Source organism: Salvelinus alpinus, chromosome 34 (genome assembly GCF_045679555.1).
Source record: "Salvelinus alpinus chromosome 34, SLU_Salpinus.1, whole genome shotgun sequence".
Lineage (NCBI taxonomy): Eukaryota > Metazoa > Chordata > Actinopteri > Salmoniformes > Salmonidae > Salvelinus > Salvelinus alpinus.
The window spans coordinates 10,786,761-10,806,869 of record NC_092119.1 but is presented as its reverse complement, the minus strand read 5'-3'; the positions used below and the strand labels follow the sequence as shown (position 1 = coordinate 10,806,869).

The window sequence follows — 20,109 nt, the reverse complement described above, 5'->3', positions numbered from 1 at the left end:
CACTCACTGTGGATATGGAGCACTCACTGTGGATATGGAGCACTCACTGTGGATATGGAGCACTCACTGTGGATATGGAGCACTCACTGTGGATATGGCAGAAAGACTCTGCTGCGGCCAATGAGATGGTTGTTCGCTCAACTAAACTGATCATTTTGAGAACTAAAAGACAGATTAGAGTATTTTCATTGTCTTCTCCTTACAGCAATAGCCATTTGCTCTCCAAACTATGTTTTCACCCCAATTTAACTTTCAAATATTGTGATATGCCTGGCTGGGCCTCTCTACTTTTCACTGACAGTCTCAACTCAACAATAGTCTATATTGTATTTGCCTCAGGGCACTGAATTTCCTTCAAACTTTCCTTCCAACTGCAATTTAAAACAGGCTAGGGGAAGATAATTATCCGCTGTGGCCAAGTCATGGTTTAGTAGCATATTCTGAATTATTTTATTCATTTCTGTATAGACAGAAGTAGGCTAATTACGCTATATAATTTCGACAATTCAATTTACTTAGGCAAAGCTTAGCTTTCCCTAGCCTTATGAATGTGTCGTCTATGACCCCATGTCAGTCTACTGTCCCCCATAGCAGAAACGTTGACCTATCCTATTAGTCAGCTTGTCGAGAAAGAAATAACCCAATCAGACTCTGGGACAGTTGTGGGACGATAGAGCCCATATTCATACAACCAGTAGACATAAGATACATAAAAACATGTTAAAAACCTATGAATCTGATGCATCACGTCAGAACGTTTAGATTTATAATGTTGATACACTATTATTTATTCACATTATTAACGCAGCGATGGGGACAAGGCAGTAGGCTGAACAAGGCAGTAGGCTACACAAGGCAGTAGCTACACAATGCAGTAGGCTACACAAGGCAGTAGCTACACAAGGCAGTAGGCTACACAAGGCAGTAGGCTACACAAGGCAGTAGCTACACAGGGCAGTAGGCTACACAAGGCAGTAGGCTACACAAGGCAGTAGGCTACACAAGGCAGTAGCTACACAATGCAGTAGGCTACACAAGGCAGTAGGCTACACAAGGCAGTAGCTACACAAGGCAGTAGGCTACACAAGACAGTAGCTACACAAGGCAGTAGGCTACACGAGGCAGTAGGGTACACGAGGCAGTAGCTACACAAGGCAGTAGGCTACATAAGGCAGTAGCTACATGAGGCAGTAGCTACACAAGGCAGTAGGCTACATAAGGCAGTAGCTACACAAGGCAGTAGCTACACAAGGCAGTAGGCTACACAAGACAGTAGCTACACAAGGCAGTAGGCTACACGAGGCAGTAGGGTACACGAGGCAGTAGGCTACACAAGGCAGTAGCTACACAGGGCAGTAGGCTACACAAGGCAGTAGGCTGAACAAGGCAGTAGGCTACACAAGGCAGTAGCTACACAATGCAGTAGGCTACACAAGGCAGTAGGCTACACAAGGCAGTAGCTACACAAGGCAGTAGGCTACACAAGACAGTAGCTACACAAGGCAGTAGGCTACACGAGGCAGTAGGGTACACGAGGCAGTAGCTACACAAGGCAGTAGGCTACATAAGGCAGTAGCTACACGAGGCAGTAGCTACACAAGGCAGTAGGCTACATAAGGCAGTAGCTACACAAGGCAGTAGCTACACAAGGCAGTAGGCTACACAAGACAGTAGCTACACAAGGCAGTAGGCTACACGAGGCAGTAGGGTACACGAGGCAGTAGCTACACAAGGCAGTAGGCTACATAAGGCAGTAGCTACACGAGGCAGTAGCTACACAAGGCAGTAGGCTACACAAGGCAGTAGGCTACACAAGGCAGTAGGCTACACGAGGCAGTAGGGTACACGAGGCAGTAGCTACACAATGCAGTAGGCTACACAAGGCAGTAGCTACACAAGGCAGTAGCTACACGAGGCAGTAGCTACACAAGGCAGTAGCTACACAAGGCAGTAGCTACGAGTGAATGTTCATGTTGGCTACCCGACAATGACAGAAAGATGATAGCCAATAGAACAGAGGCTACTGGTTTCATTGGCAAAGCCTTTGGGGACTGAAATAACTATCACATCGGGGCTGCTACGCTACAGGATTTTTTTGTTAGCACAGACTGGAATATGTTCCATGATTGATCCAATGGCATTGAGGAGTTTACCACCTCAGTCACCGGCTTCATTAATAAGTGCATTGACGACGTCGTCCCCACAGTGACTGTATGTACATATCCAAACCAGAAGCCATGGATTACAGGCAACATCCGCACTAAGCTAAAGGCTAGAGCTGCCGCTTTCAAGGAGTGGGACACTAATCCGGACACTTCTAAGAAATCCAGCTATGTCCTCAGACGAACCATCAAACAAGCAAAGTATCAATACAGGACTAAGATTGAATCCTAATACACCGGCTCTGACGCTCGTCAGATGTGGCAGGGCTTGAAAACTATTACTGACTACAAAGGGAAACCGAGCCACGGGTTGTTCAGTGACGCGAGCCTACCAGACAAGCTAAATGCTTTTTATGCTCGCTGTCACGCCCTGACCTTAGAGATCCTTTTTATGTCTCTATTTTGGTTTGGTCAGGGCGTGAGTTGGGGTGGGCATTCTATGTTTTGTGTTCTATGTTTTCTATTTCTGTGTGTTTGGCCGGGTGTGGTTCTCAATCAGAGGCAGCTGTCTATCGTTGTCTCTGATTGAGAACCATACTTAGGTAGCCTTTTCCCACCTGTGTTTGTGGGTAGTTGTTTTCTGTTTTTTGTGTCTGCACCAGACAGAACTGTTTCGGTTTCGTTCGTTCTCTTTGTTGTTTTGTTATTCAGTGTTCAGTTTTATTAATAAATCACGAACACTTACCACGCTGCGATTTGGTCCACTTCTTCATGCAACGATGACCGTTACACTCGCATCGAGGTAAGCAACACTGAAGCATGCATGAGAGCACCAGCTGTTCCGGACGACTGTGTGATCACGCACTTTGTAGCCGATGTGAGCAAGACCTTTAAACAGGTCAACATTCACAAGGCCGCGGGGCCAGATGGATTACCAGGGCGTATACTCAGAGCACATTTTTATAATTTTATATTTTTTTCACCTTCATTTAACCAGGTAGGCCAGTTGAGAACAAGTTCTCATTTACAACTGCGACCTGGCCAAGATAAAGCAAAGCAGTGTGACACAAACAACAACACAGAGTTACACATAACCAAACAATGCAATGCGCCGACCAACACAACAAAGATAATTACCTTCAGGTTGTTCTCCCACTATTCCTGGTACCCGTCAAGGGACTTGCCCCATCACAGTCTTGAGGGTCTGGTTGGTCCATTCACCAAACCTGGAGGAGGGGTTAGGAAAGCGATATCTATTGACAATGTAAGATATTGAAATATGTCTGATTATGTAACATTGAAGAAGAAAAAAACTGTCAAAAATAAATAAAACAAACCATTGGTGACAGAATATAACCTTTAACAGCCGTACCTTGTTCCAGCGTTCATGACCTCGGTCACTCAACGTGACCTCAGGAGAACCGTGGGTGTTGAAGATGTCTACCATCGCCTTGGAGGTGGCCTCGTCAGTCTCGTCCTTGATGGCTATCATACAAAACACACATCTATTTTTGGTTCCAAGCACCCTTTTTAATGGGTTACAGGAGGGAATTTAGAGTTAAATCACATACTCTTCCTGTACTGACCTTAATGGGTATTGTCTCCACCCACTTGGTAAAGTGATCGGTTACCGTCAGTCACCAACTGTTGCCATTCCTGGATTTAGTGACGGGTCCAATGAGGTCCACCAATAACATTTAAAATGTTAGAGAGAAGATTACTTTATTCTTACCTGTATCTGTGTCACACAGTGTGCAGATTTTCATATATGTAAGGATACTGACACACACACACACACACACACACACACACACACACACACACACACACACACACACACACACACACACACACACACACACACACACACACACACACACACACACACACACACACACACACACACACACACACACACACACACACACACACACACACACACACACACACACAAACAAACATTCTATAATATTGAACTCTGCTGTAGTCAAATAAAGCAACCAATACAAAACAACTTATCAGGGCAACATTTTTATTGGGACACTTACCGATCATTTGCCATGGTGAAACAACTTTGATGGGCTTCAACTCCGGCACCACAGTCTTCACCCTGTCAAACATCTGGCAGGCTAGACAGGGTACTGACTTTCAGGCTAAAAGTGACAAATTGAAACATTGTATGCTCTCTGATATGACATTAAATGAAATTATAATAATATTTATTTATTTCTCTCTCTCTCTCTCTCGCTCTCTCGCTCTCTCGCTCTCGCTCTCTCTCTGCATGCTGGGAGTGTTTGGTGCATGCTGGGAATTGTATGATCGAGGGAGTGCGTGTGTTGTGTAGAGTTAGATATTCAGAATATATCGGTTTTCTCTTTCTTGGTGGCATTCTTTGTTTTCTTCTGTGCATGATTAAGATTATTATAATTTTTTTTGTGTGGTAGAATTAAGTATTTTGTTTTTTTCATATCGAAATTACCCTGATTTTGGCGGGGATGGCAGCCCAAATGGGGATGCCGTCCCTGTCACTTCGGCATGGCTTTAGGTGTGTTACTGAAGCTACTGTCACGGTGGAGGAGTTTCTGGTCGCCGTAGGAGAGAAGGTAGGATATGAGAATGTTGCTTATGCGTCACGGATGAATAAAGCGGTGGTGGTCTTTCTTAAAGAAGAGCGCCTTGTAGATCGTATGGTTGAGCATGGCGTACTTCTTAAAGGAATGTTTATTCAAGTTACGCCGCTTTTTTCTCCGTCAACAAGGGTAACGATTTAAAATGTACCGCCGTTTATTCCAAATGAGCTATTGGAGCGCGAGTTATTGCGATTTGGGAAGTTCGCAAGTTCAATTAAGATTGTCCCATTGGGTTGCAAACACCCGGCTCTGTAACAGGTTATGTCGTTTCGGCGACAGGTGTTTATGTTTTTGGACTCACCGGAGCAGACTTTAGAGTTATCTTTTAAAGTCAAGTATGACAACAGACTGTATATGGCTTATGCTAGTACGGGTAGTCAACGGTGTTTTGAGTGTGGGGATGTTGGCCATAAGCGACATGCTTGCCCGAAAAGGGAGAAGGCAGAGGGAGGGGCGCAGGTGGTCATCATAACGCCTGGGCCCACTGATGTAGGGAGAGGTGGGCCGACAGTGGTTGAGCAGCCACAAGCACCTGTTGCTGAGGAACCAGTTATCCGTGTTGAGGGCACGGGTTTGCAACTTGTATTAGAGGAAAATGTTATGCAGCAGAAAAATATTGTTGTAGAAGGTAAGGATGGATCTGAAGAGCCAGTTCCTCAGACTGGTGAGGAGATGCCCAGTACGAGTACTGGGGCACAGGAGGGGGTTCATGTGGAGCTAGGCTCTCAGGTAGTGGAGGAGATGCCCAACACGAGTAATGGGGTACAGGAGGGGGTTCAGGTGGGGCTAGTCTCCCAGGTAGTGGAGGAGATGCCTGGTACGAGTGATGGTGTGCAAATGGGGAGTGTTGAAAGGATGTGGTAGAGGGGAGTCAGTGGTCTGTGGCCTCAGCTGAGGAGGATCAGGAGAAGGAAATGGATATCTCTTCTGATATGATAGCAGCTGGTGAGGAGTCAATTTATGATCTAGAGGAGGTAAATGGTTTTCTGGATCAGACTTTTGGGAAATCTGTCAAATTGGCAGAATATTTTGATGTTGATAAGTTTGTGAGGTCAGCTGTGATGTTACAGAAGACGGTGGGGTTAGACCAGTTGAGTGAGAAGAAGCGGTTTCGCTTGAGGAAATTTGTTACTGCTGTTACAGCAGCAAAAGGTGGTGGGAAACGTGGTCAGGTTAATAAGAGAAAAATTAAATAATGATGATGATCATGCTTCATAGGGTGTCTTTTTTCTCTTTGGTTTCTCTGTGGTATCTTCTGCTTTTCCTTTCTCTTTTCTATATGGAGGTACTAAGGGTGGGCTCTCTCAATATTAATGGGGGAAGGGACAGGAATAAGAGGGCTTGGGTATTAGAAGTAATAAAACAGAAAAGGCTTAATGTAGTTTTTCTACAGGAGACACATAGTGATGAAGCTAATGAGGTTGACTGGGGTATGTGGTGGGAGGGTCAGCATATACTCAGTCATGGTACTAATTTCAGTGCTGGGGTGGCCATCTTGTTTTCCTCAGGTTTAGGGGTGACTGTGGTATCTACAACAGAGATTGTCAAGGGTCAGATTTTATTGGTCAAGGTGGATGTTATGTTTTTTTATTTTTTATGTTTCTGCTCCTCATGAGGGTCTTGTTGTGTTTGATCAAATAAAAGAAACCTTAAGACAGTGTGACCAATAGGGGTGTTTGGTTTTAGGGGGGGACTGGAACTGTACAGTGGATTTTACTGTTGATCGCACTGCTGAAGAACCTCACCTGCGGTCAGCCACATTCCTGTCTGGTCTATTAACTGAGTTTGAGCTTTCTGATGTGTGGAGAGTAAGGAATGCAACAGTTAGGCAGTACACATGGCTAAAAGTTAATGAAGGTCGTGTCAGTGCAGCAAGGTTAGACAGCTTGTATGTATCTGATCACTACTGTAGTAGTTAATGAAGGTGGTGTCAGTGCAGCAAGGTTAGACAGGTTGTATGCATCTGATCACTACTGTAGTAGGGTTGGAAGGTGTGACATCACTCCTGTGGGTTTCTCTGATCGTCATATTGTTACTGTTGATATTCACTTGTCCTGTCCACAAAGGTCATCACCTTACTGGTATTTTAATGTTAAATTGTTACATGATGTCAAGTTTTGTGAAAGGTTTTTGTTGTTTTGGGAAAAATGGAGGGTCAGAAAAGGGAATTTTGAGTCCTTGAGACAATGGTGGGATGTTGGGAAGGCCCAAATACGATTATTTTGTCAACAGTATACTGCTCTGTCTCAAATTGAAGTTAAAGAGACTATCAAGGCCCTTGAACAGGACATCAAATCAATTGAATTGAAGCTGCTCACTCAGAACGACCCTGGACTAGTCATGAACTTACAGGACAAGAGACATGAACTGAGGTCGTGTCTGCATGAAAGAGTGAAGGGTGCCTTGATTAGGTCTCGTTTCGCTTCCCTCAAGGATATGGATGCTCCTAGTGCTTTTTTTTTTAACCTTGAACAGTCGACTTTACAACGTAAACAGATGGTCTGCCTTCGTCTCCCTGGTGGGAAGGTGACCACGGATGACAGTGAAATGCGTCAACATGCCGTGGATTTCTACTCTGCCCTCTATAAGGCGGAGGATTGTGACTCTGTGTACTGAACAGTTGTTACACGGTCTTCCTCAATTGGGACCTGAGCAGAGAGTCGCATTGGAATCTGAAATTACACTGCAAGAGCTGTCCACAGCAGTTATGCAGCTCTCATCAGGCCGAGCCCCTGGCATTGATGGTTTACCATCTGAGTTCTATAAGCACTTTTAAGCACTTTTGGGGGTCTATTGGGGAGGATTTTTATGAAGTGGTGTGTGAATCTTTTCATGAGGGTTCTCTTCCTGTATCCTGTCAACGTGCGGTGCTTTCACTGTTGCCAAAAAAGGGGGATTTGGCTCTCATAAAAAATTGGAGACCTGTTGCTTTGCTGTGCGCAGAATATAAAATTGTTTCTAAATGTCTCTTAAACAGGTTGAAAGAGTATCTGGGATTGTTGGTCCACAAGGACCAGTCTTACTGTGTACCTGACCGCTCTATTGTTGACAACTTGTTTCTGATAAGAGATGTTTTAGACATTTGTAAACTGTCTGATGTAAATGTGGGTTTACTTTCTTTGGATCAGGAGAAGGCTTTTGACCGCGTGGACCACCAGTACCTGTTTAAAACGATGAAAGCCTTTGGGTTTGGGGATGTTTTTTTGTCTTGGATGAATTTACTGTATGCTGGGGCCTCGTGTATGGTGAAGGTGGGGGGTGGTTTGAGTTGCCCCATCCCTGTCCAAAGGGGCATCAGGCAGGGATGCCCAATTTCAGGGCAGTTATATAGTCTGGCGATTGAACCAATGCTTTGTTTTTTAAGAGCGAGGCTTACTGGTTTCTCTGTGCCTGGTGTAATGAAGGGTCCCACGATAGCACTGTCTGCGTATGCAGATGACGTGACAGTTTTTATTACAGGGGCTGAGGATGTTAAGGTTCTCTCAGACGCTTTAAAGGTGTATGAGGGTGCCTCCTCAGCTAGAGTCAATTGGGGAAAGAGTGATGCGCTGTGGGCAGGTCAGCTTCAGATGGGGTCCGCTCCACGGTTACCAGGGAGCCTTCAGTGGGGCAGAGATGGGATGAAGACATTGGGTGTTTTTCTAGGCTCTGATGTCTTTCAGAAAAAGATCTGGGAGGGTGTAGTGGAGAAAGTGTGTGCCAGATTGTCAAGGTGGAAATGGGTGCTGCCCCAGTTGTCTTATAGGGGAAGGGTGCTGGTAGCTAATAATCTTGCTGCCTCTACCCTGTGGCACAGACTAATGATTTTGCAGCCACCAAAGGGTCTGATACAAGAGCTTCAGAGGACCCTTGTCAATTTCTTCTGGTCTGGACAACACTGGATCAAAGCTGCAGCCCTGTACCTGCCACTGCACGAGGGGAGGCAAGGCCTGGCCTGGTGGACATTTCCTCTAAGATCATGGCTTTCCGGCTTCAAGCAGCCCAGAGACTGTTGTACAGTGACGGTTCTAGCTGGGTCGACACAGCCTACACATTGATGAGGAGAGCGGGCTGTTTGGTCTTAAAGCTGGAGGGGGGTGTCTCTCACTCTCTCTCTCTCTCTCTCTCTCTCTCGCTCTCTCTCTCAATGACTTTTTGGTAGGAGGACATTATTTGGCATGACAGGCCCATAGAGCTGACCAGCGCCCATAGCAGCAATAGACTGGGGACGGGTCTAGCAATGAGCTAACCAAGCTGCAACGGAACTGGGTAGACGTTGCCCTCAAGCACAGATCTCTACTGTAGGATTCAGATCAGCCAATTCAAACCAAAGACAACTGATCGTACTGTAGATCAGTGTGTTAATCATTGAGGCACTAGATATGTAACTGTGCAATAACAACTATATCTTATTTAGTTTCTTCTAAGGAGCTAAAACTTGTCTTGGCAGGTGGTGTCTTCCATTGAAATGTATGTGTGCATGCTTACTTGCGTGTGTCCCAGGGACTGTGTTATCCTCCACCAGTTTAAAAGCTGAAGGTGTTAATCCTCCCTTTCATGTGAGTGATAGACAGTGAGTGGTTTAACAGAGACTTAAATCATGTTAAAGTAAAGAGGGTTATTTTCTCTCTCTCTCTCTCTTTTATTCTTTCTCTCTCTCTCTGTCTCTCTCTCTCTCGCTCTCTTCCTCTCTCTCTCTCTCTGTCTCTTTTTCTCTCGTTCTTTTTCTCTTTTTCTCTCTCTCTTTCTTTCAATCTCTTTCTCTATGATATGTATACCACCTTCTTGGACCTTCCTTCCTTCCTTCCTTCCTTCCTTCCTTCCTTCCTTCCTTCCTTCCTTCCTTCCTTCCTTCCTTCCTTCCTTCCTTCCTTCCTTCCTTCCTTCCTTCCTTCCTTCCTTCCTTCCTTCCTTCCTTCCTTCCTTCCTTCCTTCCTTCCTTCCTTCCATCCATCCTTCCTTCCTTCCTTCCTTCCTTCCTTCCTTCCTTCCTTCCTGCCTTCCTGCCTTCCTTCCTTCCTTCCTTATTTAACCCTGTTGCACAGCAATCCTTACTTATCCTCTATCTATTCCACTTCCTAACTTCCAAAAGATAACCTTGCAATAAAGCTGAATTTAGGGGGATGCATTGGCGGGAATGCAATATGAAAAACGTGTCAATCAATACATGGCATAGTGAAACATTTGCATGACTCTAGCGCCATCTATCATGAGGGCTCCACTCAATATTGCTGTCAATAGAGTTCTTCATTTCAATCCCAACAGGTGACGCTAGATATCTATTTCATTTGCCAGTAGACACACTAGTTTATAATAAACACACCTAACAGCCTTATTGCGATGTCAGCTGTGGCTCGGCTACATACGGAACACATGGTGAGAAAGGAAAGAAAAAAAGGACGTTTATTTATTTTTATGCAGGGCAAACTACATGAGCTCTGGTAATTTAACCAGAACATACAGGCAAGATTTCAACCAGTAACTCACTCATTGTAAAACAAAGACATTACAAAGACGCTATAACATTATGACAATATAATCAGGACTTCCTCTTTATATCTATAGATAACATTATTTCTCAGGGCAGGTCTGCAGGTGTTGACTAGCAGAAGTAGCAGGTTAGGATACATTACCAAGCAGGTTAGGATACATTACCAAGCAGGTTAGGATACATTACCAAGCAGGTTAGGATACATTACCAAGCAGGTTAGGATACATTACCAAGCAGGTTAGGATACATTACCAAGCAGGATAGGATACATTACCAAGCAGGTTAGGATACATTACCAAGCAGGTTAGGATACATTACCAAGCAGGTTAGGATACATTACCAAGCAGGTTAGGATACATTACCAAGCAGGTTAGGATACATTACCAAGCAGGTTAGGATACATTACCAAACAGGTTAGGATACATTACCAAGCAGGTTAGGATACATTACCAAGCAGGTTAGTATACATTACCCAGCAGGTTAGGATACATTACCAAGCAGGTTAGGATACATTACCAAGCAGGTTAGGATACATTACCAAGCAGGTTAGGATACATTACCAAGCAGGTTAGGATACATTACCAAGCAGGTTAGGATACATTACCAAACAGGTTAGGATACATTACCAAGCAGGTTAGGATACATTACCAAGCAGGTTAGGATACATTACCAAGCAGGTTAGGATACATTACCAAGCAGGTTAGGATACATTACCAAACAGGTTAGGATACATTACCAAGCAGGTTAGGATACATTACCAAGCAGGTTAGGATACATTACCAAGCAGGTTAAAATACATTACCAAGCAGGTTAAGATACATTACCGAGCAGGTTAGGATACATTACCAAGCAGGTTAGGATACATTACCAAGCAGGTTAGGATACATTACCAAACAGGTTAGGATACATTACCAAGCAGGTTAGGATACATTACCAAGCAGGTTAGGATACATTACCAAGCAGGTTAGGATACATTATCAAGCAGGTTAGGATACATTACCAAACAGGTTAGGATACATTACCAAGCAGGTTAGGATACATTACCAAGCAGGTTAGGATACATTACCAAGCAGGTTAGGATACATTACCAAGCAGGTTAGTATACATTACCAAGCAGGTTAGGATACATTACAAGGCAGGTTAGGATACATTACCAAGCAGGTTAGGATACATTACCAAGCAGGTTAGGATACATTACCAAGCAGGTTAGGATACATTACCAAGCAGGTTAGGATACATTACCAAGCAGGTTAGGATACATTACCAAGCAGGTTAGTATACATTACCAAGCAGGTTAGGATACATTACCAAGCAGGTTAGTATACATTACCAAGCAGGTTAGGATACATTACCAAGCAGGTTAGGATACATTACCAAGCAGGTTAGTATACATTACCAAGCAGGTTAGGATACATTACCAAGCAGGTTAGGATACATTACCAAGCAGGTTAGGATACATTACCAAGCAGGTTAGGATACATTACCAAGCAGGTTAGGATACATTACCAAGCAGGTTAGTATACATTACCAAGCAGGTTAGGATACATTACCAAGCAGGTTAGGATACATTACCAAGCAGGTTATGATACATTACCAAGCAGGTTAGGATACATTACCAAGCAGGTTAGTATACATTACCAAGCAGGTTAGGATACATTACCAAGCAGGTTAGGATACATTACCAAGCAGGTTAGGATACATTACCAAGCAGGTTAGGATACATTACCAAGCAGGTTAGGATACATTACCAAGCAGGTTAGTATACATTACCAAGCAGGTTAGGATACATTACCCAGCAGGTTAGGATACATTACCAAGCAGGTTAGGATACATTACCAAGCAGGTTAGGATACATTACCAAGCAGGTTAGGATACATTACCAAGCAGGTTAGGATACATTATCAAGCAGGTTAGGATACATTACCAAACAGGTTAGGATACATTACCAAGCAGGTTAGGATACATTACCAAGCAGGTTAGGATACATTACCAAGCAGGTTAGGATACATTACCAAGCAGGTTAGTATACATTACCAAGCAGGTTAGGATACATTACAAGGCAGGTTAGGATACATTACCAAGCAGGTTAGGATACATTACCAAGCAGGTTAGGATACATTACCAAGCAGGTTAGGATACATTACCAAGCAGGTTAGGATACATTACCAAGCAGGTTAGGATACATTACCAAGCAGGTTAGTATACATTACCAAGCAGGTTAGGATACATTACCAAGCAGGTTAGTATACATTACCAAGCAGGTTAGGATACATTACCAAGCAGGTTAGGATACATTACCAAGCAGGTTAGTATACATTACCAAGCAGGTTAGGATACATTACCAAGCAGGTTAGGATACATTACCAAGCAGGTTAGGATACATTACCAAGCAGGTTAGGATACATTACCAAGCAGGTTAGGATACATTACCAAGCAGGTTAGTATACATTACCAAGCAGGTTAGGATACATTACCAAGCAGGTTAGGATACATTACCAAGCAGGTTATGATACATTACCAAGCAGGTTAGGATACATTACCAAGCAGGTTAGTATACATTACCAAGCAGGTTAGGATACATTACCAAGCAGGTTAGGATACATTACCAAGCAGGTTAGGATACATTACCAAGCAGGTTAGGATACATTACCAAGCAGGTTAGGATACATTACCAAGCAGGTTAGTATACATTACCAAGCAGGTTAGGATACATTACCCAGCAGGTTAGGATACATTACCAAGCAGGTTAGGATACATTACCAAGCAGGTTAGGATACATTACCAAGCAGGTTAGGATACATTACCAAGCAGGTTAGGAGAACTAGGTTAAGGTGAGGAAAAGGGGTTAGGGTTAGCTAAAATGCTTAAATTGTCCCGTCGACGTGTTAGAATGAGTTTGATATAATATTGCGTGCAAGTGCGACATAGTGACTCAGGTCGGCCAGCTGGTCAACAGGTTCCTGCAAAGAAAGAGCCAACTGTAGTGAGTGCCGATCGATAATTTGTCCCTAACCTGGTAGTGTCACGCCCTGGCCTTAGATATCTTTGTTTTCTTTATTATTAGGTCAGGGTGTGACATGGGGGATGTTTGTGTGTGTTTGTCTCGTCTTGGGTGGTTGTATTATCTAGGGAGTTCTTGTAGAGTTCATGGGGTTGTGTTCAGTGTAGGTGTTTAGGTATGTCTATGGTTGCCTGAGTGGTTCTCAATCAGAGACAGCTGTCTATCGTTGTCTCTGATTGGGAGCCATATTTAAGGCAGCCATAGGCATTAGGCAGGTTGTGGGTAATTGTCTATGTCTAAACGTTAGTAGCTTGTGTCTGCACTTTCGTTTTGTAGCTTCACGGTCGTTTGTTGTTTTTTGTTAGTTTGTAAAAGTGTTTCGTTTCGTGTTCATCTTCTTCAAATAAAAAGGAAGATGTATTCGTATCACGCTGCGCCTTGGTCCACTCTTCCACATAAAGACGATTGTGACAGGTAGGAATGGAGCAAACTGCCGATAAATATATATATATTTTTTAGATGCATGCCAGTAAAGCCACAAGACAACACTAAACAATACATTAATTGCACTATAACGGTGACAAACAGTGCTCACAAACTGTTAGGGCCAACATAAAGCTGTCCCAACAGCAGTCCCAACACCTTACAACCGTGTGCCTTTCCAAATCATGTCCATTCAATTGAATTTACCATCGGAGGACTCAAATCAAGTTGTAGAAACATCTCAAGGATGATCAATGGAAACAGGATGCACCTGAGCTCAATGTCGAGTCGCATAGCAAAGGGTCTGAATACTTATTTAAATAAGGTATCTGTTGTTGTTTTTTTATACATTTGCAACATTTTGGAAACCTATGTTTGCTCGTGTGTAGATTGCTGAGGAAAAACATTCATTGAATCAATTTTAGAATAAGGTTGTAACGTAACAAAGTGGAAAAAGTCAAGGGGTCTGAATACATTCTGAAGACACTGTATGTAAAACTATTATACGTGAGACTCTTGAGCAACTTCTGCCGGATTATGTCAATAGTAGCAGATGAGTTGCCTAAATGTGTTGTGGTATTGGCTTATGATACAGCCCACACTCACTGGTCTACATAGTCTATGGAATAAACTGGACTACTACAATTCAAATGGTGGAATACTAGGCTGATGTGATAAATTGTGATAGATTTCCTTCTAGATTTATCTGTCCTATATGCAGGGCCGGCGGCAGAACGAATAAGTTAGATTGGCCTTTGAATTCCAAAGGCGGGAACATGTGCGTTCACCATAAAATAAACATTTTTATGTGCGTTATTGTAACGACCGTAGGCAGCTCGTAAATAAGATCTGGGAAGCTGACAATGTATCTTACATTTATCCCACATCAGGCACACTGAGAACATCAGACACACCGAGAACACTGAGAACATCAGGCACACTGAGAACATCAGGTACACTGAGAACACTGAGAACATCAGGCACACTGAGAACACTGAGAACATCAGGCACGCTGAGAACACTGAGAACATCAAGCACACTGAGAACACTGAGAACATCAAGCACACTGAGAACACTGAGAACATCAGGCACGCTGAGAACATCAGACACACTGAGAACACTGAGAACATCAGGAACATTGAGAACATCAGGCACATTGAGAACACTGAGAACATCAGACACACTGAGAACATCAGGCACAATGAGAACCCTGAGAACATCAGGCACACTGAGAACCCTGAGAACATCAGACTCACTGAGAACACTGAGAACATCAGGCACACTGAGAACACTGAGAACATCAGGCACATTGAGAACACTGAGAACATCAGGCACAATGAGAACACTGAGAACATCAGGTACAATGAGAACCCTGAGAACATCAGGCACAATGAGAACACTGAGAACATCAGGCACACTGAGAAAACTGAGAACATCAGAAACACTGAGAACACCGAGAACATCAGGCACACTGAGCAAATCAGGCACACTGAGAACACTGAGAACATCAGGCACACTGAGAACACTGAGAACATCAGGCAGACTGAGAACATTGAGAACATCAGGCACAGTGAGAACACTGAGAACATCAGGCACACTGAGAACATTGAGAACATCAGGCTCACTGAGAACACTGAGAACATCAGGCACACTGAGAACATCAGGCACACTGAGAACACTGAGAACATCAGGCACACTGAGAACACTGAGAACATCAGGCTCACTGAGAACACTGAGAACATCAGGCACACTGAGAACTCTGAGAACATCAGGCACACTGAGAACATCAGACACACTGAGAACATCAGGCACACTGAGAACTTTGAGAACATCAGGCACACTGAGAACATCAGGCACACTGAGAACATCAGACACACTGAGAACATCAGGCACACTGAGAACTCTGAGAACATCAGGCACACTGAGAACATCAGACACACTGAGAACATCAGGCACACTGAGAACATCAGGCACACTGAGAACATCAGGCACACTGAGAACTCTGAGAACATCAGGCACACTGAGAACATCAGACACACTGAGAACATCAGGCACACTGAGAACTCTGAGAACATCAGGCACACTGAGAACATCAGACACACTGAGAACATCAGGCACACTGAGAACTCTGAGAACATCAGGCACACTGAGAACATCAGGCACACTGAGAACATCAGGCACACTGAGAACACTGAGAACATCAGGCACACCGAGAACACTGAGAACATCAGGCACACTGAGAACACTGGGAACATCAGGCACACTGAGAACATCAGGCACACTGAGAACATCAGACACACTGAGAACATCAGGCACACTGAGAACATCAGACACACTGAGAACATCAGGCACACTGAGAACTCTGAGAACATCAGGCACACTGAGAACTCTGAGAACATCAGGCACACTGAGCAAATCAGGCACACCGAGAACACTGAGAACATCAGGCACACTGAGAACACTGGGAACATCAGGCTCACTGAACACTGAGAACATCAGGCACAATGAGAACTCTGAGAACATCAGGCACACTGAGAACATCAGGCACACTGAGAACTCTGAGAACATCAGGCACACTGAGAACACTGAGAACATCAGGCACACTGAGAACTCTGAGAACATCAGGCAGACTGAGAACATTGAGAACATCAGGCACAGTGAGAACACTGAGAACATCAGGCACACTGAGAACATTGAGAACATCAGGCTCACTGAGAACACTGAGAACATCAGGCACACTGAGAACATCAGGCACACTGAGAACACTGAGAACATCAGGCACACTGAGAACACTGAGAACATCAGGCTCACTGAGAACACTGAGAACATCAGGCACACTGAGAACTCTGAGAACATCAGGCACACTGAGAACATCAGACACACTGAGAACATCAGGCACACTGAGAACTCTGAGAACATCAGGCACACTGAGAACATCAGGCACACTGAGAACATCAGACACACTGAGAACATCAGGCACACTGAGAACTCTGAGAACATCAGGCACACTGAGAACATCAGACACACTGAGAACATCAGGCACACTGAGAACATCAGACACACTGAGAACATCAGGCACACTGAGAACTCTGAGAACATCAGGCACACTGAGAACATCAGACACACTGAGAACATCAGGCACACTGAGAACCCTGAGAACATCAGGCTCACTGAGAACACTGAGAACATCAGGCACACTGAGAACACTGAGAACATCAGGCACATTGAGAACACTGAGAACATCAGGCACAATGAGAACACTGAGAACATCAGGTACAATGAGAACCCTGAGAACATCAGGCACAATGAGAACACTGAGAACATCAGGCACACTGAGAAAACTGAGAACATCAGAAACACTGAGAACACCGAGAACATCAGGCACACTGAGCAAATCAGGCACACTGAGAACACTGAGAACATCAGGCACACTGAGAACACTGAGAACATCAGGCAGACTGAGAACATTGAGAACATCAGGCACAGTGAGAACACTGAGAACATCAGGCACACTGAGAACATTGAGAACATCAGGCTCACTGAGAACACTGAGAACATCAGGCACACTGAGAACATCAGGCACACTGAGAACACTGAGAACATCAGGCACACTGAGAACACTGAGAACATCAGGCTCACTGAGAACACTGAGAACATCAGGCACACTGAGAACTCTGAGAACATCAGGCACACTGAGAACATCAGACACACTGAGAACATCAGGCACACTGAGAACTTTGAGAACATCAGGCACACTGAGAACATCAGGCACACTGAGAACATCAGACACACTGAGAACATCAGGCACACTGAGAACTCTGAGAACATCAGGCACACTGAGAACATCAGACACACTGAGAACATCAGGCACACTGAGAACATCAGGCACACTGAGAACATCAGGCACACTGAGAACTCTGAGAACATCAGGCACACTGAGAACATCAGACACACTGAGAACATCAGGCACACTGAGAACTCTGAGAACATCAGGCACACTGAGAACATCAGACACACTGAGAACATCAGGCACACTGAGAACTCTGAGAACATCAGGCACACTGAGAACATCAGGCACACTGAGAACATCAGGCACACTGAGAACACTGAGAACATCAGGCACACCGAGAACACTGAGAACATCAGGCACACTGAGAACACTGGGAACATCAGGCACACTGAGAACATCAGGCACACTGAGAACATCAGACACACTGAGAACATCAGGCACACTGAGAACATCAGACACACTGAGAACATCAGGCACACTGAGAACTCTGAGAACATCAGGCACACTGAGAACTCTGAGAACATCAGGCACACTGAGCAAATCAGGCACACCGAGAACACTGAGAACATCAGGCACACTGAGAACACTGGGAACATCAGGCTCACTGAACACTGAGAACATCAGGCACAATGAGAACTCTGAGAACATCAGGCACACTGAGAACACTGAGAACATCAGGCACACTGAGAACTCTGAGAACATCAGGCACACTGAGAACACTGAGAACATCAGGCACACTGAGAACTCTGAGAACATCAGGCAGACTGAGAACATTGAGAACATCAGACACAGTGAGAACACTGAGAACATCAGGCACACTGAGAACATTGAGAACATCAGGCTCACTGAGAACACTGAGAACATCAGGCACACTGAGAACATCAGGCACACTGAGAACACTGAGAACATCAGGCACACTGAGAACACTGAGAACATCAGGCTCACTGAGAACACTGAGAACATCAGGCACACTGAGAACTCTGAGAACATCAGGCACACTGAGAACATCAGACACACTGAGAACATCAGGCACACTGAGAACTCTGAGAACATCAGGCACACTGAGAACATCAGGCACACTGAGAACATCAGACACACTGAGAACATCAGGCACACTGAGAACATCAGGCACACTGAGAACATCAGACACACTGAGAACATCAGGCACACTGAGAACATCAGACACACTGAGAACATCAGGCACACTGAGAACTCTGAGAACATCAGGCACACTGAGAACATCAGACACACTGAGAACATCAGGCACACTGAGAACTCTGAGAACATCAGGCACACTGAGAACATCAGACACACTGAGAACATCAGGCACACTGAGAACTCTGAGAACATCAGGCACACTGAGAACATCAGGCACACTGAGAACATCAGACACACTCAGAACATCAGGCACACTGAGAACACTGAGAACATCAGGCACACCGAGAACACTGAGAACATCAGGCACACTGAGAACACTGGGAACATCAGGCACACTGAGAACATCAGGCACACTGAGAACATCAGACACACTGAGAACATCAGGCACACTGAGAACATCAGACACACTGAGAACATCAGGCACACTGAGAACTCTGAGAACATCAGGCACACTGAGAACTCTGAGAACATCAGGCACACTGAGCAAATCAGGCACACCGAGAACACTGAGAACATCAGGCACACTGAGAACACTGGGAACATCAGGCTCACTGAACACTGAGAACATCAGGCACAATGAGAACTCTGAGAACATCAGGCACACTGAGAACACTGAGAACATCAGGCACACTGAGAACTCTGAGAACATCAGGCACACTGAGAACACTGGGGACATCAGGCTCACTGAGAACACTGAGAACATCAGGCACAATGAGAACTCTGAGAACATCAGACACACTGAGAACACTGAGAACATCAGGCACACTGAGAACACTGAGAACATCAGGCACACTGAGAACATCAGGCACACTGAGAACTCTGAGAACATCAGGCACACTGAGAACACTGGGAACATCAGGCACACTGAGAACACTGAGAACATCAGGCACAATGAGAACACTGAGAACATCAGGCACACTGAGAACACTGAGAACATCAGGCACACTGAGAACTCTGAGAACATCAGGCACACTGAGAACACTGAGAACATCAGGCACACTGAGAACACTGAGAACATCAGGCACACTGAGAACTCTGAGAACATCAGGCACACTGAGAACACTGGGAACATCAGGCACACTGAGAACACTGAGAACATCAGGCACAATGAGAACACTGATAACATCAGGCACACTGAGAACACTGAGAACATCAGGCACACTGAGAACTCTGAGAACATCAGGCACACTGAGAACACTGAGAACATCAGGCACACTGAGAACACTGAGAACATCAGGCACACTGAGAACACTGAGAACATCAGGCACACTGAGAACACTGAGAACATCCGTCACACTGAGAACACTGAGAAAATCAGGCACACTGAGAACACTGAGAACATCAGGCTCACTGGGAACACTGAGAACATCAGGCACACTGAGAACACTGAGAACATCCGGCACACTGAGAACACTGAGAACATCAGGCACAATGAAAACACTGAGAACATCAGGCACACCGAGAACATTGAGAAC

The 20,109-nt window shown here is 44.7% G+C and overlaps 1 protein-coding gene across 1 annotated transcript; it reads left to right on the top strand.

The window, feature by feature from the left end:
- The first annotated feature begins 7,228 nt into the window (after positions 1 to 7,228).
- LOC139563497 (uncharacterized protein PF3D7_1120600-like) lies at positions 7,229 to 16,176 on the top strand. Its single transcript, XM_071382209.1, has 4 exons — positions 7,229 to 7,341; positions 14,577 to 14,639; positions 14,775 to 15,197; positions 16,035 to 16,176. Exons 1-4 carry the CDS (start codon positions 7,229 to 7,231, stop codon positions 16,174 to 16,176), a joined length of 741 nt encoding a protein of 246 aa, XP_071238310.1.
- The last annotated feature ends 3,933 nt before the right edge of the window (positions 16,177 to 20,109 follow it).

Bases quoted from the DNA above. Each gene is read 5' to 3' on its own strand.
- LOC139563497 (XM_071382209.1), top strand. From the start codon at position 7,229: ATGGTCTGCCTTCGTCTCCCTGGTGGGAAGGTGACCACGGATGACAGT. The intron at 7,342-14,576 runs GTACTGAACAGT...ATCCCACATCAG, and splicing joins GCGGAGGATTGTGACTCTGT to GCACACTGAGAACATCAGAC. The intron at 14,640-14,774 runs GTACACTGAGAA...TGAGAACATCAG, and splicing joins AGGCACACTGAGAACATCAG to GCACGCTGAGAACATCAGAC.